Source organism: Cupressus sempervirens, chromosome 11 (genome assembly GCF_028749045.1).
Source record: "Cupressus sempervirens isolate cs-2001-9-10 chromosome 11, ASM2874904v1, whole genome shotgun sequence".
In the NCBI taxonomy this organism is placed as follows: Eukaryota; Viridiplantae; Streptophyta; class Pinopsida; order Cupressales; family Cupressaceae; genus Cupressus; species Cupressus sempervirens.
In genome coordinates this window covers 451,712,323-451,736,391 of record NC_143128.1, presented here as the reverse complement: position 1 = coordinate 451,736,391, position 24,069 = coordinate 451,712,323, and the positions used below count along the sequence as shown (strand labels likewise).

General features: G+C 35.1%; 1 protein-coding gene across 4 annotated transcripts in view; it reads left to right on the top strand.

The window, feature by feature from the left end:
- Positions 1-24,069, top strand: part of LOC149530352 (Tetratricopeptide repeat (TPR)-like superfamily protein) — a 287,943-nt gene that overhangs the window by 65,308 nt on the left and 198,566 nt on the right. For 3 of the 4 annotated variants that reach the window (XM_089811938.1, XM_089811939.1, XM_089811940.1), the window contains exons 3-7: positions 6,310-6,514; positions 6,626-6,733; positions 9,455-9,619; positions 9,835-10,407; positions 19,701-19,766. In XM_089811938.1, the coding sequence (XP_089668064.1) occupies positions 6,310-6,514; positions 6,626-6,733; positions 9,455-9,619; positions 9,835-10,407; positions 19,701-19,766 (1,117 nt within the window). The remainder of the gene's footprint in view (positions 1-6,309; positions 6,515-6,625; positions 6,734-9,454; positions 9,620-9,834; positions 10,408-19,700; positions 19,767-24,069) is intronic. The other variant, XM_089811941.1, reaches the window with a different exon arrangement.

Sequence of the window (24,069 nt, the reverse complement as noted above, 5' to 3'; positions counted from 1 at the left end):
ATAAAACATAGAGATCACAAGGGCATGGCAACCAAATCACAGAGCAAGGGCACAACAACAAAATGCAGAGATATGTCAGAAGAAAGAAATGCACCAAACACATGCATAATCATGAGGCTCATTCCATTGCAGATGCCATAACCCAGTTAAATATATATATATATATATATATATATATATATATATATATATATATATATATCAACCCAGCTAATCAACAACTAGATCCATTTAACTGGTTATGGCTTGTTTCTTTATAAAAATATCTACTATGATATGTTTTTGTAAAATTTCTTACGAACTCGGCTCATTTTTCGTGGTCTGCATTACTTTTGTGCAGGATCTTGAGGTATGTCACTTAGTACGGGTTGAGTTAGTTTTATTGTTTGATTATTCAAATTCTGGAATATGTATGCAGCTGGATCATATATGTCATAAGCACCTTGAAAAAGAGCTCTCTGAATATATAGAGATACATGTTTAGAAGGAAATATAAAGACAGAAATGTTTACAAGGAAAATACTTTTTTTTACATATGTAGCCCTTCTCGCCCTTGAAGAAAATCGCAGAGCTAAGGCACGTGGATAACAAGGGCACAATGCGACAATAAAATCACAGAGCAAGGGCACGACACGACAATGAAATTGCAAAGCAAGGGCAAGATACGACAATGAAATTGCAGAGCAAGGGCACGACAACAAAATGCAGAGATCACGAGGGCACAACAACCAAATTAATCGATCACAATGGGGCCACGATAATGTTCATACCTCTCCACCTCTTTCATGCACAACTCTCTCCAAAATCAAAACAAATGGAAAATGATTGTCGTGTTTCTTATTTTTTTGTTTTATCCTTATGACGCCAACGTTGGTATTGCAATGTTGTTGGGGACAATTGCAAAAAAAAACATGAAAATGACCAAAAATTACACTGCCATCGCAAATTGCTGTCACAATTTGACCCCAAATGTTGTAGTGTGTATACATGTGTGTGGGTGTATATATATAGCTGTCCGTTGCTTCAGCCAAAATGAAGTTTTGAATATTCATTTCCTTGTCCCCTCGTCTCAAAAACTTGGTAGAACATAGTAAAACTCTCATCAATAGAAGTTGGTACTAGGTTGGTTTGAATGATGTTCATTTGTGGAGCTATCAACAAGTGTGAACTTTCAAAGATACATTTGAGATATGAGAGATCTCTTTAAAAGTGAAAATTCCAAAAAAGAAATAGTGTAAAAGTCGAAAATCCAAAAAAAGAGGCTTCTTGGTGAATGAGCAATAGTTTCACGGTTAGGGCACTCATCAGGTTGACATTTCTTTATTCAGGAGGCTTTAAATAAACAATTATATCCACAAAGTTTGTTCAAATCAGTATCAAAATGCAAGTATAGGATGCATGGGACAACCTGATTTGATGAGCTAAATTGTTTGACATTTCTACCAACGGTAGAGCCGATATTGCAAGGAAAGATGTGTTTTTGGGATATCATCAGATTGGTCCCATTTGTTGAATCCAAGAATAGAGCTAACATGTTTTGAAATAATTTCAAAGAGGTGATCAAGAAAGGATTAAGTGGAGAACCATACATAGAAGGTATGTTGTTCTCTTGTTGGTGTAGACTATGATGGACCCCAAATTTTCGGTCTCCATTTGTGATATTGAAAACTCAAAAAGAGTGGGGTGCTTGAAAATTTGAGCTCCACTTTCCGTCAACTTTCACCGAGGAAAGATCAGAATCATAAGTTCTATGGTGATACACTATTGAATAGTAAAATGTTAGTTCATGTTGCAGATGCAGGGGAGACAACTGTTGTTATTTCAATGCTTGAAGGTGAAAAGGATGGCTTAGAATTGGATACTCGGTAAAATTCTGAAGATGTTGCACTTATGGAAGAAGTAGAGGTTACTAATGAAGTCTTCATGCCATTATGTGCTGAAGTGAACATGAGCTTAATAGGAAGAGAACAACATTTACCATTCCCAAAAAATATACTCAATGCTGAAGGCCATAAAGGTTTCACAATATTTCCACCCATGAATGATTTAAAACAAGTGTTGGTTGAATACTTTAGTCTGAGACCCACAACTATGCCACCTTGTAAGGAAACCAACCAAGTAAATACAGTATCTAGAGGTGAAGTTTCTGATTCTGCTACAAAATCAAGGGATAGAGATATGCCTACTTCCTTGGTTGGGAACTCTCAAGCTTGTATGTTCATAACTGATTGCCAGAACATAGTAAAACCTTCTGTGGGCAAAAGTTAAGAGGAGAAAGGAGATGTGTTGCAGAATTTCTTCCTCAAATTGCTGAAAGCTTGAACAAATCACATGCTAAAATAGGAGAGAAGCATTCTGGTAGTCATCTTGTTGACATATCTCTCAGTCAAGTTCCAACTAATGGCTCAAGATTATCAGCTGGTAAGGACATAGTAAAGAGGGTCAATGCAGAAGTTGGTATTATAGATGGAGAATCATCCCAAAGAAGCAAAAGGAAAAACCCAGATTCAAACGATTCAAAATGCTGAGATGTAGTTGATACATGGGATTCTATGTTGTTCAACCAAAGGCATGGAAAGAATGCAAAACAAAAGGAGCAGCAATGATTCCTTCTACAGTTTTTAAAGTAGACATGACAATCAACAAGAGGTTCTCAGTCAACGTTTCCATTAGCAAATGTTTCCAAAGCATCATCAAGTAGCAGAAAGAGGAAGTTGAACTGTCAGCAAATGTTTGAACTATCTCATTATAACAGAGATTTTCAGATTTGAAAAGTAATCATTAGCAATCAATGATAAATTCAAAAGAAGCTGCTGGAAATTGTTATTAAGATGAAGTATGTATATAGTTCCAGAATATATCAACTAAAGGTTAATAAGCATCGGGTTTGTGCAAAGTAAATACAATTGTGGTGCTGCCTGGTCTACATTGGTGTCTTCGAATAAGGGCAAAAGTAAGATGCACACATGATTGTAATCAGGAGAATAACCTTTTGCATACCGCAACAATGGGGCGTTCATGCATCCTTAATCGAATCTGTGCTTACATGAAGATTTTCAGTCCTGGAGCCTTTCCAAATCATCGAAATTTGTATCTGAAAATGTGAAGCGATATTTGGAAATAGTGGAAAACTGCCATGGAAAATGATTGTAGGAGACACGACAGGTTGAGTTGCAAAAGCCTTTAGGAGTCATGTCTGAAGTAGAACAAGTAGTCACAATAGTTGTTGGAATTGATGGCAGGTTATTCTTGTTGTGATACCTCACAGTAGAAGTGCATCGAAACAGAAGGAGCATTCCAAGTCAAGTGACCCCTGGGTGTTACCCCAAAGATAGATTATATGGAGATCAAATATATTATCGGGACCTCTTGAGCGGATGATTTCATATTAATAATCATAAATCATTAATAGGTCATTAATATCTTACGTTGTTTCTTGTTTTTTGTAGGTATAAATGGATATTTGGAGCGAGCGACGAAATGCGTAAGGAGTTTGCGTAGGAAATCCAGCTAATCATGCAGTGAAATGTCCAGATTACATGACTATGGCCGGTGCTATCAATGGGAACATCCAATGCAAGGAATATATGTTGGAGCCGGAGCACTCAAAAATCTAATTTATTCAAACACCAATGGAATTTCCTAGTCCGAATCAGGAATAATGATTATTTTCCTTGTCGGGACTTTAAAGTTTCAAATAAACTGTTATCACTAGTAAAACATAGAACTATGCAACCTATCGGTTGTTATTAAATCAAAATTACATTTTAGTTTTAGTTATAAATTATAGTTAGGTGCTATGAAAGGCTGTGTTGTTTTATGAAGCACCCTTTCATCGCCTATAAATATAGATGTAATATCAAACAAGGAGAGAGACAATTCATATTCATTTTTAAAAAATCTTACAATTTATAAGCAATCGATATATTATATTCCTCTATTGGTGAAGAATGAAATTTTGAACTAAGTCTATGGATGCGGATTATTGAATAAACGTATTTATATGCGACTTTGGAGTCAAATGCATTGGATGGATCATCTGTAAGGATTGTCTCCAATGTATTCTATTTCCGGCATGATTCGTAAGAAGCATTTATTTATTTAATTTGCTTAAAGTTTTTAGAAGTCGAGAATACTATATAGTTCATCCTTTATGATCATTTCTCAATCTTATAAATAATTTATTATCAGAGTAAGTAGATCAAATCAATTGTGGCTATTTGAACTCGACAAATACAAATATTGTGAAATATTTTAATTGTTTCCTTATTTGTATCTATTTTGTCCTAATAAGGGTTAAAATATTATAGACTGGTTTAAATATGCATAAAAACAATTGATTTATCGCATCCTGATGACTAAACTATTTATAAATTCAATGTACATAACATCATAAAGTTGTATGTAAAAACTTATAGTTCTGACTCTATCACCCTTTGGCACTGGTATTTATATTTTTTCATATTTCAAATCTATAGCTGGCAATTATTTCATATCCTTCCTTTAAAGAACTAATATATTCATGTGTTGCAATCATTATTTTTTATTAAAAAAAATTCATATATTCATTTATTATTCCTAACTTGTAATTTGCAAACTTAAAGTTTTCTATTATTCTTGCCATTTGGAAACTTTCACTATATTTGTGTTCTAACCAATCTACTATAAGGATCTTGGATTTGAGGTTGTTGTCCAGGATTAGGTACACCCACCTCGGTTTTGCAGAGCCGGAAGTGCAGGGGATTTGGATCACATTGATCGATCCCGTCAAGTTGGCCTTAACCAATTGGATATCCCAGCATCGAGCAGGCAAGGCTAGTAGGATTGTAATCTGCGGTTTTGGGAACCAACAGACTACACAATATGACATATTCAAATTTTCACTTGTTTACCATGCCAAGATATATCAATTAGAGCCACTTGTTGTACTTGAACTACTATAAAAGGAAAGGCCTTCTCTCATTTGTAACTAATTAAGATTAGATTAGATTAGTTAGAGTGAGAGAGACTTGTTGAATGTTTTGCAATAACATTGCCAAGAGTGTTTAATTCTTTGTTGGTCTTCTTGGTGTATTACTTGTTTTATTTTGGAGTATTGCACGGTTTTTATGTTTACTCACTTAAACTAGAATTTTGTTAATGTTGCATGGTAGTTGGATGAAAGTAATGATGGAACAATCTTTGTGGACCTCGCCTCATCCATACCACTGCTACTTGCTAATTGTAAATTTGCTTTGTGTGGTCAACATGAAGTTTAATGAGCTTTTCTTAGATTATTGCTTGTACATTGATATGCATCCATTGATGGTCTTAAAGTAATGCTAACATCTTACATTTCTCTTAGAAGATTGCACTAGCTTGGTGGAGCTGATGATAAGACTAAGTCTAGTGGAGTCACAAAGACATTCATAGTGTCTTGCATTATAGGAGTAGAATAGCTTTCTAAATCCTTGCCTGTTTGCACTTTGTTTGATTAGAAGTAGTCGGAGAGAAGTTGATAGCCATTGAGTGAACAATGTAAGTTAATTTTGTGAAACGTAGAAAATTACATCAGAAAATTGAGTTAAGTTTGCAATAAGAAGAAATCTTGGTGTTTCCTCATTTGATCACACAATTTATATACATTCTTTAGCATATGTGCATCTTTATTTAATAGAGGGTTGGAGATTTGGTATTTCATTTGGAGTACTAAGTATTTAATTTTGCATGTTGAAGTCATATAACTCACATCAACACTACTTAAGTGAATGACTAACTAGCTCTTGGGGGACAAATAAATCTAACAGCAATAAAGATAGGTCTAGCTTAATGAGGGAACAAGACATTGAGTGATCCTTCTATTGCATGATCTAATCTTTAAAATAATAAAATAATCTTCACACCAATATATCATCATATCCAAATGACTTCTACCAATAAATTATAATCTTTAATTATCAAATATTAATAGTGTAATCCAACTTTGCTGTTAAAAATAAGTTCAATTAAATTCCATGTTTAGGGGATATTGTATTATGCTTTCTAGTAAGGGTTATCTAGTGGACATAATGCATTTTACAAAAGCATGTGATTAATTATCCTTAGCCGTTGGAATCCAAAATCCAAACATTGAATTTTTCAGCTCAATATTGTTCTTTTAGTTTTCCTTTCTTAATTAAGTCATGCTGCTTAAGGTTAAACAACAGTAAACATGTTGGAGAGAATTGTGGGATAAAGATTTTATTTCTATTGATGCTGCAATAATATTGGATCCAGATATGTGGGATAAGGATTTAATGTCTTTTAATGCTGCAATAACATTGGATGCAGATATGTGGATCTTCTTTCACTACCCCATGTTTGGTTCAATTTTCTCATTCGTGAATTTGGAAAGCAAGGTGACCTGGTATCAGCTTTGATTGCTTTTCAAAGATCTCAAAGTGGGGCTATGAGTGCAGATATGTATTCATATCGTGATATAATTGATGCCTGTGGTCTCTGTGAGAAACCTGAAAGGGCTAGAATTATCTTCAAGGTTGATGAGACATTCTACATGCCTCTTTATTTGACGATGTCTACTTTTTTCCTGTGCTAATAACAAAGTTCTGAAAATACCCATATTATAATTTTACCTTTATTTTTGCAGGAGTTGCTCGATCAGAAGGTTACTCCAAATGTTTTTGTGTACAATAGCATCATGAATGTCAATGCAGGAAATTCGAATTATGTTTTGCAAATATACAAACATATGCAGGTAAATCTCAAAAGATACTTGTCCAGTTTTTCATTCTCTACATTGGGGTGGTTCACCTTTGATAGATGTTATATAGGAAGCCAAGTTGTCCCTAAAAAAAAAGGTATTTTCCTCTTGTTGGATTTTATTTTGTTGTGTCGTTGTCTTGTAGCTACGGTATAATTTGTCATCTAAAGAGTAAAATATCTCATATACCAGTAAAAAATGCAGGCTATCTGACCTCTATATTATTCTGCATTTATGACTTCCTTGCATTCAAATTCACATAAAGTTCTGTTACTCAACTAGGTGTAATTTTTCTTGCTTTATAGTTACCTTCTTGAGCCATCCATCATAAGCAATTCTTGCTTTAACATGATAACTCCAGTAATAGTCATCTTCTAGAGAACACTTTTCCGTGTAGTAATTGGTATTTCATTGAAGCAACTATTCTTGTTCCCATGGTATGATTCCTTGTAAGTCTGAATGCTTATTCTGTTTGCATTTCTTTCCTGCAATTATTTATCAACCGCTCACATAGCCTATTTGTTCTAGAGCACGCAAGGGGAGACATGCAAAAAATGATTTATCCAGCGGATTGCATGTATCTATATTTAATGTCGTTTTTAGAAATGCATAAGATAAATTTAGTATAGGAAATGTGATCAAAGCTATTCTAGAAGTAAAACCTCTCAATATTCACAATATAAACCATTCATATTCATGGGACAGAAGCACAATACAAATACCAATAGGAATTTGATTAGAATCACCAGCAAGACAAGGATTCAAAAATAATGCACAAATGATATGATATGATAGAATCATGGAAGTTTACAATTTTTCAGATATCAATGGCAATACAAGTCAGAGGATACAAAAGATTCTGTCACATGAATGCTGGAGCATGAACAAGTGTGAGAAGTATAGGGATCAGTTTTGTATCTTCTAGAAAATGGCATTATCCTCCTAAAATATTCCTTATTTGTCTAGTTTTGGACCTAAACATGCAACTTGCAATGTTGGTGTGATCTTTGGACGGAATTGTTTTGTCTGGATAAGAGGGTTTTCATCCTATAAATTCATGTATACCAATGGTTTCTGTCCATGGATGAGAAGATAATTATAGCACTCAAATAAGGATTTGATTAGAAAACATGGATGGTCCCTTGATCCATTTGCCCCCCTTTAATAAATTCCTTTTTGCCTCCTTAAATTTGAATCTCTTTTTGGTTTTGAAATTCCCTCCAAAATTGTTTAATACAAGTGTTTAAAAACTCTTTTAAAATTAAATATTACAGCAGGCCTTATAATATTCCATTTAGATGACATGTTTTTTAAGACTATTGTTTAAGTTGGTTTTATCAAATCAAGTTATTGTTACCAATTTCAAATTATTTTATTAATTTTTTCCTCAATTAAATAATTCTAAAGAGGCGATATGACACAGACACAACTCTGAGTTTCACAATAACAAAGTTATGCTATATATAATTTTAAATACACGTTTGATAACTGTCAAAAATAATAATCAACTAGTCAAATAAGCAGCACAATTATCAAGCAGACTGTTAATATAGATAGTTTTTACAATCACAACTGTGCTGCCATCTGTGTAGTCAGTTTGTTCAATCACAACTGTGCTGCCATCTGTGTAAATGTCTACACAGGACAATTCTCAAAATTGTCAAAATTGTCAAAATCTATTCAGAACAGGTTTAAATAGGAAGGAGGAGGCATGTGACATATTTGTTATAGGAATTAGAGCGAAATCAACATCAGAACAAGGCATAGTAGGTATGCTCATAGAAAGTTGAAAAACGGGAGGCTAAATGTATACATTTTATAATTTAATTATATATAGTGGCTTGCTACTTTTGCCCAACAAAAAAAAGTATACACATTGTTAGGGTAAAAATATCAGTGAAAAATGATTAGATAGGATATTTAATTCTTCCCATGTAAGCATGCCAGTGCATATAGTATTTTCTTGATATGGAGTTTTTGATTCAGGGTCAACTAATGTCAGTGAGAAACAGAAGGTCAAACTTATTAATCTCTAAAAGACTACTGATTAAATGTATTGTTGTTGAAATGTATAGTGAGTTTTTCCCCTCTATTATAGAAGAAAAATAGAGAAAAATCAGAGGAAATAGGATACAATAATGGTATTTTTTCCAGTTGTTTTCATTATCATAATGTACAGAATTCTAGATATGACAGCAATGGTCGTGGAGAGTACAAGATGTCTCCATGTGAATGTTGGCTGTGAACTTATATTCAGGGGCCAGGGAACCTTGGGACAAATGGTCCACAATCACTTGTAGGTTACATAATAATTTATAATTGTTATCATGCAAACATAAAGCCATTACTTTATCCTTTACATATTGCCAACAACTAACAAAATGTCAACATTTTACTTTTAATTCGTTTCTGATCATTGCAGTTCTATCTTTCTTAAATAAGATTTTTTTGATGGTAATTGTGGTGTATTTATCTCTCTTTATTTACTTTTTTTGGTCAGAACTCGTAGTATTGTTTTTGAGATAGGATGAAGACTAATTTTCCATTTTAATGTTAAACGATTCAAATCAAAGTTTACATTCTTTTAAAATTTTCCATCACCATTTTACTTGCTTCTTATTCTTCTTTAATCTTCTCTATACTCTGAAAGTAATTTCTTTCTATTTGATTCCATTTTATGCACTAATTTTGTAAATGTTGTGAATATATGAGCAGAACTCAGGTGTGACTGCTGATATGACAACTTATAATATATTATTAAAGACATGGTCCATTGCTGGAAAAGTTGATTTGGCAGAACATCTTTATAGAGAAATTCTACGCAAAGAGGCAGCTGGGGAGTTGAAAATGGATGTTATAGCATACAGCACAATGATCCAGGTAGTTTAAAGTACAATCTCTCCTTCACATCAGCTAATAGTTTCTGTTTGATGCTTTTATTTAAATATTTTATCACTTCTTGTGGAATGATAAGACAAAAGAAGACTGTTAAGGAATATTGGAATTTGTAATGCACAGCAGCACAATATTCAGGTTCAGAAACATGGTGATCAGTTTGTAATTGATTTATTTCTTTGTGGTGGATTTTCGTGAAGGTTTTTGGGAAGGCAAAAATGTGGGCATTGGCAATTGAGGTGAAAAGGGATATGATAGCTGCTGGCATAGTGCCAGATGTAGTCACATGGACTTCGCTGATAGGTGCATGTGCTAATGCAGGTTTAGTTGAGAAGGCTATTCAAATATTTGATGAAATGGTTTTATCTGGCTGTGAACCTAATACACAGTGCTGCAATACGCTTCTCCATGCTTGTGTCAAATCTTGTCAGTATGCCCGAGCATTCCATTTATTTAACAATTGGAAGAAAAATGGGCTCTATGGGGCAAGTGCAAATATCATTTTGAATTCAGAAAATTTACACTCTGAAAATAACAACCCTAGAAGGCAGATATCAAGTGGTGTTTTCTGTAATGGAGCATCCAAGACAGCTGAGTTCAAACCTACGGTTGTCACATACAACATTATGATGAAGGCATGTGGATCGGCTCCTTGTCTCGTAAAATCTTTAATGGAAGAAATGGAAATGATTGGTCTTATACCAGATTGTGTAAGCTGGTCCATCCTCATTGATGCATATGGAAAAGCAAATGATCTAAGTGGTGCTTTGCAGGTGAAGATATTTTACAAATCTTTTTACCAAACCTGCTTACTTGGGCATCACATTTATTCTATTGTTTAAATTTGAGATTGGTAACTTTAATGTTTTTCTCTTTCAATGAAAATTGACATTAACACTTTCAAATACCCAACATAAGTTTTAAACCTCTTCCCTCCCTGCATATGCCCAGTGGGCAAAGAATTCCTATCTATCATTTATCATTCAGAGTGAATTTGCAAATGATTCTCGTCTTAAGTGGAAAGTTTTCTTTATCGTTGTAAGTGGAGGGCTGTCTTCTACAAAACTGGATGCTTTAGACTCTTGTAGTTGTCTTTGACAATCTATGATTCTCCTAGATAAGCTCCTTGCTAAGAGAGGTGGGTATTGAAAAAGAAATCGATATACGCCTGTAATCATCCCCAAAACCCTCTATCTGCAGAGTACTTTTAGAAGATGTGGTTAGTTGTCTGCTCATGCCACACAGTATAAGTGACACCTGCAATATCCACATCACTCAATTTTGCTTTGACAATGAAGCCTTGATACAATACAAGTCAGTCCAACATCTTGTGAGTGAATGATATTGTGATCACTGATTGCCATCTCGCCTCAAGTTTCTTAACTTTCCATTGCTAATTTGTTTCATGTAAAATATTAGATTGTCTTTATCATGTACTTGCAAAAGGAATTCCCATTGTCCTTTTCACAGCCTCCTGCACTCTGCATTTGTAATTTGAAAATGCAGTTTGCTAGAATTATCTTATATTCTGCTGAGGTTACTTGATTTGTTGGTTTCCTCAGAGTTGCATTGATACCGCATTCCTAAAGAAAATATGCATCAAAGGAAAGAACATAGTTTTTTTTTTAACAGAAATACAAGGTATAATTCTCATTCCATAAAAAATAATATAAGCTCATTGCTTCTATATTGCAAAATGTTTATAAAAATAATGTCAGTCAAATAAGTATGCCAATAGAATCACATGCTACTAGAATTTTCGTCACTATTTTCTTAGATTGGAGTTTTACATTATAAAGAATCCTTGGAGAGCCAAAAAAGTTGAATTGACTACAACCACTAACCATGTTGACACAGAGATGCTTTGGAAGGGAATGGACCCACTCTTGAGAATCAAATTATCATCATCTCATAGCTCACAACAAGGACAACGTCATGACTAATTTATGGCTACTAAGGTTTCACCCTATACGACAACCAAATTCTGCACAAAATAGAATAGGGACAGACCTAGTTAACAATCAGGTCTCCTAAACTGGTTTTTAGGGCTTAACTTTTAGAAATCCCAAATGACCCCAACAACTGCATAGATTCTGATACCTTTTTTGGGCGACCAACAAATTCCAAATTTTCATGACCCAACTTCCACATTTGACTAATAAACTGCCTATTAGGAAAATGGGCATAATAGGTCTAATTTGGTCTCAATTGTGCAGTTCCTACTAATAGTTGTGCTCGAGGTTTTAATTTTAATTTGAACCTAGGCCTGTCCTACTAAAGCAACACAGTTTCACCAATCTCCAACCACCCTACCACCCGTTTGCAACTACTATAACACTGAACTAGTAGTTTTATTCAGCCAGTCACATAGAGATGCCTGACTAGGGCTTCAAAATTCTTCCATCTTCCTACAAATTTGAATATAGGACAAACTTTATTTGAGAGGGCATATCTACTTTCTTTAAGTCCCCAAAAGGTCAATAAAACCTATTGGAGAATCTTCAAGTAGTAGGGCATTTTCTGCAAAACCCTTAGTAGACTGGGGGTTTAAGAACCAATCTTGGAAAATTGACCGCCCACTGTACTAGAACTTGGTCAAATTCAACAAGTTTGATTCAGATAAAAGTTAACATTCTACTCTACAAGAAAATGCGAAAACATCCAGTTCAATAGCTCATCAGCACTACAAAATCTAACAGAAAATAGTGAACAAAAGATTGCAGAAAACTCAGAAAATTTGCATTACTTCTTTTCCTCTTACCGCACTACTACTTGCTCGTACAATTGATCTCCATGTACACTAGGATGAGTTGAGGCCATTCATATACCTTCTGCCAATGTCTGTTCAGCTTCCATACTCGTTAGGTGAGAGATTCGTAACTGTTTGCATTGTTGTCAAAATGCAATTTTGACAACATTGCACGTTTTTTTCTTTGTGCTGATTCCTCGTCTTTTCGTGAATTTTTTGTCTAACTGCCTTTAACTCAAGTGAAAGTCAACTAAACCTCTAAAGACACATAGAAATGACATCTAAGATTAAAGATCCAAGTTGGCATCAAGTTGCCACATGGATACAAACACCTAGACTGACCTACAAACACTTAAAAAATTTGGATCCAGAGATCGACAGACCAAAATTGTGACTTCCTCTTACACCTTTTATACTCCATGGCATTTCATGAGTATTCCTAACTAGTCATATGACTCTGCATCCTGCTCCTTGAATGTGTTTCATTATTTCACAAGTAGGAAAATAGGTAGGTTGAGAAATAGCGGGACTTTTGCTATTTCACAAGTGTGTTACCAAATATGCTGCGAAATGGTGAAAACTATCTTTCTAGCTTAGATTTCGCCGTTTTGCAAGTGTGTAGAAAGGTGACTTGCGATATAGAGAAATTTGTCCTGATTTATGACATACCTTTATGTGGCTTTTGTAATTTGTCCTGAAAATTGTCTTTCTTCAGAGGGTTTCTTGGGCACTTGGAATCTTCGATAGGGTTCCCTTATCATTAGGCATTCTCCTTCTTTTGACACCAAGGGTTTTGATGGTGAATTGACACTTTGTGTGTCATCTTGGATCAATTGTGTCTTTCTTTCCCCTTGGTTGTTAGAGTTAGTCTTCTTAAGGCATGTATAGGGTGGATGGCCGTCTTGGTTACAGTTGTAGCATCTAAAAGAATCATCAGTCCTTCCTCCAAATCTTCCTCTTCCGTTTGGTCTTCTTCCCCTTAAATGACCCCTATTGTTTTCTTCACCTTGAGTAGTATCCTGACTTTGTTCTGTGTTTGCCCTAGGTGATTGTCCTTCGCCACTTGATCCACCTCTTCCTCTGAAATTTCTTCCACCTCTTCCTCTATTCCTCTATTGCCTTGATCTTGTTTTCTTTTCAATTTCTCCTCCACTCTGACTACTAATTGGAAACATTTATGGACTGTATCAGGTGCTAGCAAGATGAGCTCATCTTGTATACTATTCTGCTCATTAAGATATCTTGCTACCTTTTCCTTTTCTCCTTATTGAACGCTAGATCTTAGTCTGAGTCTGTGAAATTCTTCAGTGTAACTGCTCACATCAATGTCTTTCTCTCTCAAATTCTGCCTTTTCTTGTGTAGCTGCACCTGATAATATTCTGGTACAAAAACTTGACTGACTTTGGAGGCCATTCTTTCCTATAATGAGATTGCATTTTTCTCATCTTGAATCCTTTCTTCTTGCAGATAATTCCACCATGTCAATGCAGACCCCTTCATTTTGGACTTGGCAAATTTCACCTTTTGATTCTTGGGTACTTCTTCACACTCAAAATGATTTTTCAAAGCCTCAATCCAATCCACAACTTCATCTAGATTAAATTTTTCACAAAATACATGGATGTTACTCTTGCCATCTGTGGCTCTTCTCTCAATTGACTTGAGGGCATTAATGAAACACTTCTGATCAGCAGGGATCTCTTGTTCTGGCTCAGGGGTTTCCTTCTTTTACCTTCTTCTTCATCATTCTGCATTTGTTTGTCCTTCTCTTTGAGTCTTCTTAATTCCTCTTCTAGGAACTTATTTTGTTCCTCCATCTCTTGCAACTTTCTTGCCACTTCTGGACTCATCCTCTTAGGAGGCATGTTGCTATCAGTGTCTCCTTCACTTCTTGACATAACTCACTTTTACCAGTCTCCTTGCCCTGATACCAATCTGACATAGAGCTGCTTTGAAAGGTAATGGCCCAACTCTTGAGAATCAGATTATCATCACTGATTCCTCGAAATGAGGACAGCTTCATGACTAATTTCTGGTTACCAAGGTCTCACCCTTTACGACAACCAAATTTTGTGCATAATTCTGATAGTTTAACTGTCTAGAATGAGGTAATATTTTCTGGTCTGAAATGCCAATGATACATCTTCTTCCATCTTATGTTACCTATTCCAGTGAAGGAGTTCATGAAGTAGAAGAAAATATGTACAATTAATCAACGATGCTTGAAAATTTGTTTTTTTATCTTTCTTCATCTAGCTGAGATTCTCAAGAGGCTTCATCCTCAATGCTTCACATATGTCACACTCGGCATTTTCTTTTACAATTCTATAAGCAGTGTGAATAATAGTTCCTGAAGTTGAGTTTTCTCTATTGGATTGGTATATTATGTCCTCTAAAATCATTGAAGCAAACCTTACATCAGGTTGCTTTATTACCTTAATAGTCATTGCATGCTTACCTCACTTTGATTCTGTGAATTGAGTGTCCAACTCCTTCATGGTTCTAAGTGCAGAAACCTTTCCACAAGCATTATATCTAGTTACAGCTTCCAATGCATCTTTGGTTATTTTATAGGGTCTATCCAGCCACATGAATTGATCATGAATTCTGCTAAGCACCATCTTATTCTGTTCTTCATCAAAATGTGCGAAAGTTCATGACTTGTGCAATTATTATTGTTTCCAACACCTTGGAATTCATCCTTAAGATTACCATCTTCACTTAATTCGCTATATAAATCATGCATTTCATGCTTCCCTAGTTCCTCAAAAGGGTTGTGAATATATGCCCTAATGTCTTCTACATGCAAAACCATGTATGGTACTTCTGAGAATGCTCCCTTAGGATCGTCTGTCACAGACTTGAAAGGGAGCCTTTTAAACTTTGTCCTAGGACATTCCTTGATATCAACAATTTTAGGTGCTTCCAAAGTGATATAATCACAAATGCGGAATTTTGTTTTTATGCCTTAACCGAGGGTTTGATGAATGATCTACGTAATCTGCCTCCAGTTGTATGGTTGTCTCAATTGACCTCCAGTCTGTCTGCAAGCTTGTTCTTCTCATAGCATGGTGAAGAACAATGACTCTTAAACACCTTTTATCGCTTCACAACTTCATAAAGTAACTTTCATTTGATGTCTAGTAACCTAGCATCAAAATGTGTTCAAACTGTGATCCATTTTTTAACTATGAACCTCAAAAAAATATCAAGATTCTTTGCCAAATTATTGCTTTGCTTCCCTTGCTCAAATCTTTATCTCCCTACATTAATTGCTTCCAATGATCTGCTGAATTCAGCGCTTAGGTATAGATTTATCATGAAAACCCCCCTTCAGGTCCATAGTTGGGGTTAGTTCATAGATGGAATTATCACAAGAGATACTAATGTGATCTTTCTAGTGCTATCAATCTGTTCTTTTCTAACCAATGTTTTTTCCATCTGACTTTTAACTTCTTGAACCTTGATCTTTTGCTTGCAATGTTGCTTAGAACTGAACCTCTCTTATTCTCATTATTATGATTATATCTGTAATTTCTGCCAATGTGACTAGATTGTTGCATGTAAAACATATCACATTGGAGTTACCATACCTTAGGTTTAGTTGACCTGTTCTTTATCTATATTGCTTTTCCATGTGCCCAAAATTGTTGCATTGTAGCATTTTATGTTTCCTTTGTTTGGTATTATTCATCTTAAATCTGCACTCAACTAATTTGTGTCCATAGTTGTAACATATGAAACAATAACCTGAAGGATGAAATGATATTAGGATTGCTTCTACATTCTCTTTCCCTATGACCAATCTTGTTGCATGCAAAGCATTTTCCATTGAAATTTTGTCTCACAGGAGGCCTTCTAGGTTCATTCATTTGATCTTCTGTTGAGAAGTCTTTTCAACCATGTCCTGAACATTCTCCTTTCTCAAATCTTGAATTGTGTGCATTGCCTTCTGATTTTTGTCCTTCCATTTGTTCGTCAATTCTTGCAGGTCTGAGTGGGTTATTAGTTTTCTTGATATCAACAAGTTGTTCTTCATGTTCTCAAATCATTATTCTAAGTTCCTCATCACGAAATAAGCTTTCTGAATAAGATAATCCTCATGTTTCTTTCTTCCTTCAATTTCTTCTCTCAATATCCTTATGTTGACTCCCATTTCATGCTTGATTTTTTCACATTCTTCGAAAAAGTGTTTTTCATTTTTTTTCTTCGAGTTCCTGAGCCATTTTTAATACAACAGATTCCATTTCATGTCTCAGATCTTCTTTCTCTTGTTCAAAATTTTCACATCTTTCTTTTAGGCTTGATAATTCTTCTTTTTGCTTCGATTGCTCCATTAGTTCCTTTCTTTTCTCCAGGGATGAGTTCAACTGGTCCTTCAATTTGTGTATAAATTTATATGGCTCTTTGAGCTTCCAGCCCAAGCACTTTATCTTTTTTCAGATCCAAATCTTCAAGTGCAGTCTCTAGATGTATCTCAACTCGTTCCATTGATTCATCCATCAAGATCTTCCTCAAGCTGTCAGGCTTCCTCCAAGGCACTAGGCTTTGATACTAATAATTAGATTCAAGGAACACTAAGAAGGGGGGTGAATCAATGTTCTTTACTTTTTAACAATAACAGTCTGATTTCTCAACCATAAAGAAAATGCAGTAAAAACTAAACAACATTAACTTACAATTTGCATGCACAACATTATGACCCATGATTTTTATCATGGAAACCTGGTCAAGGGAAAAAAACATGGTAAACCCACAAATTACTCTACTAAAAGTAATACCCTTGAAGAGGATTTAGTACAAGGGGTATCCACTTGCATATAGGCTCACTACTCAGATTACAATATAGAAGGCTCATTAATTTACAATACAAATATGAATCATAGTCAGAAAAATAAAATGGATGACAACATCATTCATGCTTGAACAGTTCCATAGAATAGCATACTTTGAATCACTTATGAAAACTCGTCGGCTTTGTTCACCTATCCTGTCATCTGCTTCCTCGCATCACTAGTAACATTATCCATCGTGACATTATAATATTCCATATTTCCATGCTATGATCAACTCAAAAACTCAATCTTATATACCATTCATTAAGAACAATATTCTTCACTTGGTCGACCAAATAACATAACACAATGTGTGTAAAGCATTAACTAGATCTTTACATGAAACATTCATCTAACCTTATCTATCACTACAAATTTATTATACTAGGTCAATTTTATCATATTAAACACTAGAAACAACACAGTTCCTCGACATGTTAGCATTAGTGATTGATTTATCAACTGACTACCTCCATTCACCATTGTCTCTGTTACACTGATACACAAACTGTTATAATTCTCATACAAAGCATCACCAACCAAAGAAAAGCTAGAATAAGGTGGAGTAGATTGTCCTGAAGCTCCCCCTAGGTTTGCTCTTCATAATTCATCTGCATCTATCCATATTGAATCTTTAACTCTACCCTGTTCACTATCCCTGTTTTGCCATACGTAGTCATTTTTTTTGTCTTTAGACCTTCAGTAACTCTTTGGTAATCCTTCATACTAAGAAGCGACCTTAGGAAACATGTAGTGTTGCCATCAATGACAAGATACAAGCCATACTGCAATGTCTCTTGCCAACAAAAGTAACTGATTTACTTCTAGCAGGGGGAAACAAATTAAAATGAGAGCCATACTCCCAACTAGATGATACTGTGTGAATCCCCTGGGAAGATGATGGAGTAGCATCGTGTACTACCACAACGCTCAAGAGAATCCACCATTTCCACACAAGAGCTATCAACAATCTGACTTGCACCATCTATAATAGTACTGAAATCAGGAGAACCTAATGCAACCAATGGCTCCCCACTGTTCCCACCCATTATACTCATCTCAAGTGATTCTACTACACCGGAATTAGTGATGGATGTAGCCACATCCTCAAGACATCCATCACCACACCCCAAAGATACCAAATCATCACCAACTTCCCTTGTAAGAAATTGAATTGAATCTGAAGTTGGTGGAGACTGTGCCAACCTTAATTCCATGGACAACTCCTCAATCTATGACTGAAACTCATGAAGGGCCAACTACACTCTCTCCAATGCGTCCATAGTCACTCGGACTCCCAACTCATGGCTGAGATCATCTACCTCCTCCTTTCCCTTCAAGGCATCATAAGATTGAGTGGCAAAAGGTGTAAAAGAATTTGGTACAAACAGGGGTAGCATCTTACAAATGCATAAAACAATTGGGACCTTAACATGGAAAAGTCCCATGTCTAATGACTGGCAATTGAGATGTATCATCAGCAATCACAAATCATCCAAGAGAACAAATGACAAGCACCAAACAGATGAAATAGTTGACTAATATTGTAGACCATAACTGAGTGATAAAGAAAATGACACAACTATAGACATCTTCGGCGATATGTAAATGCGAAATGTTGGATGATAATACTATTGATTATGATGGGCACAAGATAATCTGTGAATTAAAAAGGATAAAGTGCTTGAGTGGTGACTGCCAGTGGATGGTCAGTGACTGCCAGTGGATGACCATTGCCTGGCAATTAAGAAACTTGTCCATGGACCACAAATTGACCATTAATTGTCAAAGATGAAGATGCACCTAGCAAGATTAGCTAATTAGAAGCAAATGGTAACAAATATTTGAAAATTAATGCATTTTCAAGTTTATGATGCTGAATGTTATTACTTATTACGTATGATTTCATTGTGCACATGAGCATTGATACAATGAAGGATAAGGTGTTTATCTGGTTAGAGATGGGTAAGTGAATTGGCAGAGGTGGTAATGGATTTCACAGAGTAGCTGGCTAGCAGCACTGTCCGACTATGCAGCTCTAGTAGTTGATAAATAGGAGTCTCTCTTTTGGTTTTTCTGGGGGGATATTGTAGGCAGCGTAAAGGGTACTTGAGTGGATTTAGCATCAAGTTAAGCACCAAGTATACTAATTTTGATTACAATGCTTAGCATATTCTAATTAAGTTTAATTAGTATATTGAAAAGGTAATATCAAACATTGGAAACTTTGATGGTAGATTCATATATAGCTGAACTTGTTGAAATTTAAAAATCATCAAGGCACAAAAAGCTAGACTGTTCTATTGTAATAAATAGTTGTTATTCACTACTTTGCATACTTCTCTACTCTTTTATAATCTGTTATGTGTTTTTCATTTTAGGTTTAAAAAGCACTTTAGGTCCTATGTATGTTAGGGAACTGTTTTGTATAGTGTACTGCCACACTTCTATAGTATTTTAATATTTAGCCTTTTGATGCAGACTTTCAGGAAGATGCATGAAACTGGAGTACGGCCTGATTCTATTACATACACTACTGTCATCAAGGTAAATTTTTAAAATAAATATGTGGTAATGTATTTTCAATTTTGTAACGTGTTGGCACATTTTTGTCATCCTTTTCCATTAACATATATCTATCTAGTTAGGTTATTGTATTTGCCGAAGTTTTCCATTTCTTGATATTCATGTTTGAATATGATTATTACTTACTGGTATCAGAATGTTTTAGGAAGTCCTTGCTAAGAATGACAGTGGATGGACAAGATAAATTGAGAAAGGACACTAAATTAAACTGAAGTACACAGATGGCTTAACAGTTTCACAAGACAAAGAATCCTTTATCAAATAAAGATAAACTTATTGCTGTTTTATGTGATAACCCTAAAAATTATGTAAACAAAAACAATTGTAAATAAGGCAAGGGAAATAAAAAACATAACTTGTCATGTAGATTATTCCTGCATAATAGTTGGGATCTCATTTGCATTTCATTTTGAGCCATCATCCATTGCATTACTCACCTTGATGCACCCACACATGCATGAACATCCATATATGTATTAGTACTAATGCATCTACATACATACATATCCACAAACATACACATGCCTCCATACATACATCACTGCATATGCATAGGCACATGCACATATGCTCATCTCATGCATATACACATGATATATCTACATACATGCATTGTACTCCCAGACATATATCTATGCTCATACATATGATTGCATCTCAGCATATATGTCTCAGACTCTGATACACATGATGGCATCCATTTGGTGCCCTTGGTATATGCATGTATCGATACACATTACAATGATCAATGCTCTGATTATTATAACCGGTATGGATATATCCATACAACAATTATGTGTGATGCTTAAATGTCATATTTTGATGGACTGTTAAATCAATAATCGGGTGTCACTACCAATATATGGAATGAGTAAATCATGATCAACGTGATTACTCATAATAATCAATAATGATTCCTATGAGTAATATACATTATACAGCCTTGATGACTACCGGCACTTGATCATTTGTTATCACTTGCGATTATGTCATGATCGTGCCTTGACAATGGTCGACACTTAATCACATTATGTTTATCATGTCAGTTATGGTGTTAACTAATAACATCAGCTGATGTGACTCTACAATGCACCTCTTCAGACGTATATATATTCCATGCCATGAGATGGAGTAAGTGTGATTGATTGATTATATATTTTATTTCTCCAATTTGTGGATTTATTGCTCAGACTGAACAAGCACGGTTGTTTACTCAACCTTACAGTATAAGAATGTAAGAATTCCAATAGCATAAATCAGACACAACACCATTATTGAGCATACATTGATTTCTTTATCAGAGACAACTCGAAACATTGCAAACTGCATACATAATAAAGTATATCAGAGACGTCGTACTGCCAGTGACCATCCATCATCAGCAGCATACATTATAAAGAAATAATGGTGACAACTTGCAGGGACTGCACATGTTTTTCAACAGCATATAACAGAGACAACCATAGCATCACCTGAAGGTCTGATATCTACAGACGTTGATTGTAATATTATTCCATTGGCATTTGGAATATACTTGTAAATACATATATCATTTCATCCAAATACATCTGCATTACACCATTGCACTCAGTCATTCATTCATATTGCATTATTTACATTTCATTGTAATCATTGTAATTGCATTAATACATAACCATTCATTGGATTTTAAATACATTTTGCTGCTTTTCATTATATTGTTCATATTATAGCACTTCAAACTAATTAACACGTGTGCAAATTCACGCAATGCTCTAATCCAAAAGGGGACATTACAATTGGTATCAAAGCTACTGTTCCTTCCCATGACAAGTAAACCTCTTTTGGCCTACAACAGAAGGAAGAAGGAACCAACGGACCAATACCAAGAGGATGAAAAAAAGTAGGATTGCGTGAATCAATGGACCAACTCATCCAAGCACTAACTCAAAAAATCTTTGAAACCTGTTGCCAGAGATGCCCCCCAATCCAACAAATATTCTCAACTTTACCTTCCAACTTGTACCAACTCATCCTCCAACTCTAAGGACATAAATCCTAGACCCAATATTTCTACCTTTACAAATTCCCAATCTGCAAACTTTGGAATCTACAAGGAAAAATCAAAGAAGAATGGAAAAATGGGAATCTGAAAGAAGAAATGACATTAAAAGAGTTTCGAATTAACGATGTCATATGGGCCGAAAACAACACCTTATCTCAGAAGATTCTTACCCCAGCAAGAAGAAAACATCAACAAAAGGCCTTAACACAGATTCTATATCCTCCCAAGGGTCATGATTTAAAAGGAAAACCGACTTTTGGAATGAACCAAGATACCAACCCAACAAGACCTATATGTGGAAAATTCCTAGCTTCCTACCCAAAGGAAGCAACTCACAGGACACACAGGACAATCAATATCGTTTCCAAAGAGAGGCAACAAGACCTAAGAGAAGATGGGGAAATGAACCCACTTCAAGAAGCAACCTCCCCACCTTATCAAAATTACATCATCATATACAATCAAGCAACCAAAAGAGGGAGGAATTACAAGATAACTCATATCCGCTCTATGAGTTAAAAATCCACACCCTACATGACAATCCTTTTTTCCACATTCAAAAGGAAGCTGAAAATCAAGTTGCTCTCCAACCAATTGATGACAGAGGTTTAGACAAAAGAAGGAACTCTAGCCAACCTTGAAGGATCCAACACCCACACTTTACTAATTCAAGGAAGTATAGGAGGAGGATAGATACAAGCACTTTTAGACAGTGAGTCTTCACACAACTTTATTAACAATACGTGGATCCTAAAACACAATTTACCTATGATCCCATGTGATATTGTAAGGATAAAGTTGGCTAATGGAAAAAGTGTATATTGTAACACCCCAACTGTTCCCCTCAAAACTCCAACTTGGAAAAAACACCTTGACTACTCAATTACACATTTTGGAACTTGGCAACAACTGTAACACCCTGATTTCCCGGGTCTTAATTAACAATTAACATACTCAAAGAAATACAGCTATTCCTTCAATTTCATAGGAAGACAATTATATCAGTCATTTTCATGTGAATGAGATTTACCGTTAAAATCAGTTAGACAAAATTTTCTTAACTAGAACTTAAAACACCATCAAGGAATTTACTATAGAAATTTAAATCCACATACCATGGAATTTGAATCGATAAATCATTGTAAGAAGGCTTCTGCAATCACCCATATTAGTCCACAAATACCACTATAACAAAATCATATAATGACTACCATCCAATACCTTTATATCAAAATCAAATGATGATTACTATTAAAAACCACTTTATAAAATTAGGGCATCACAAACCACTGTATCAATTAGGGCATCGATTACCATTGGATCATTTAGGGCTTCTTATACCATTGTATCACTTAGGGCATCCAATACCACTGATTGAATTAGGGCTTCCAATACCACTGATTCAATTAAGGCTTTCGATACCACTATATCATTTCTTTCCTTCTGATTACTTAACTGTGGCAATAACTCAAGATTAGAAAATATGCTCATATTCGATATTCATATAAGTGAAAAACAATCCATAAATCTATCTCTCGCGTCTAGGTGTAAAATATCTGTAACGATGAAATAACTCAATCAATTTTACCTTCTTGGATATACATCATAAAAGTGATATTACCCGTTTCTGACAAACAATTGAACGTATAGCTTATCTTTGTTTGGTGTACGTCTGACAACTTGGGGAGAGGTGAAACATTGTTAGGGGCTTAGCCACCCAACCTCGGACCAAAACTTATCCCCTCACAATCTCTAACGAGAAAGGCCCTTGAATTGGACTTAGAACATCTGTCATCTACTGAGCATCTTGGTATTTAAACACACCATTCAATTTGACAGCAGGAGGTACAATTAACAGGATCATGCACGAGTTATTAAATGATTCCTAAAAAATGATAACATTGTTATGTCATAACTGATATTGTTCATATTATTGCGGATTCCTTTCTCTCACCTCATCACTCATTTCCTTGGCTACACAGCCGGGTGAGTCCCAGGTGTTCGGAATTCTCAGAGCAGACGATTGTGTCAATTATTGAAGAAGATTACATACATTCAACATTTCACAATTTGTGATTACATGATTATGTTCTTTAAAGATTTCAGAATTGAATGTTTAATTCTAATATCCAGTGACATAAGGATCCATACTATGGTTACTTGGTTATCACCTGCCATGAACAAGGCTAATTAAAGAAGTTCAATCTATAAATTCAAACA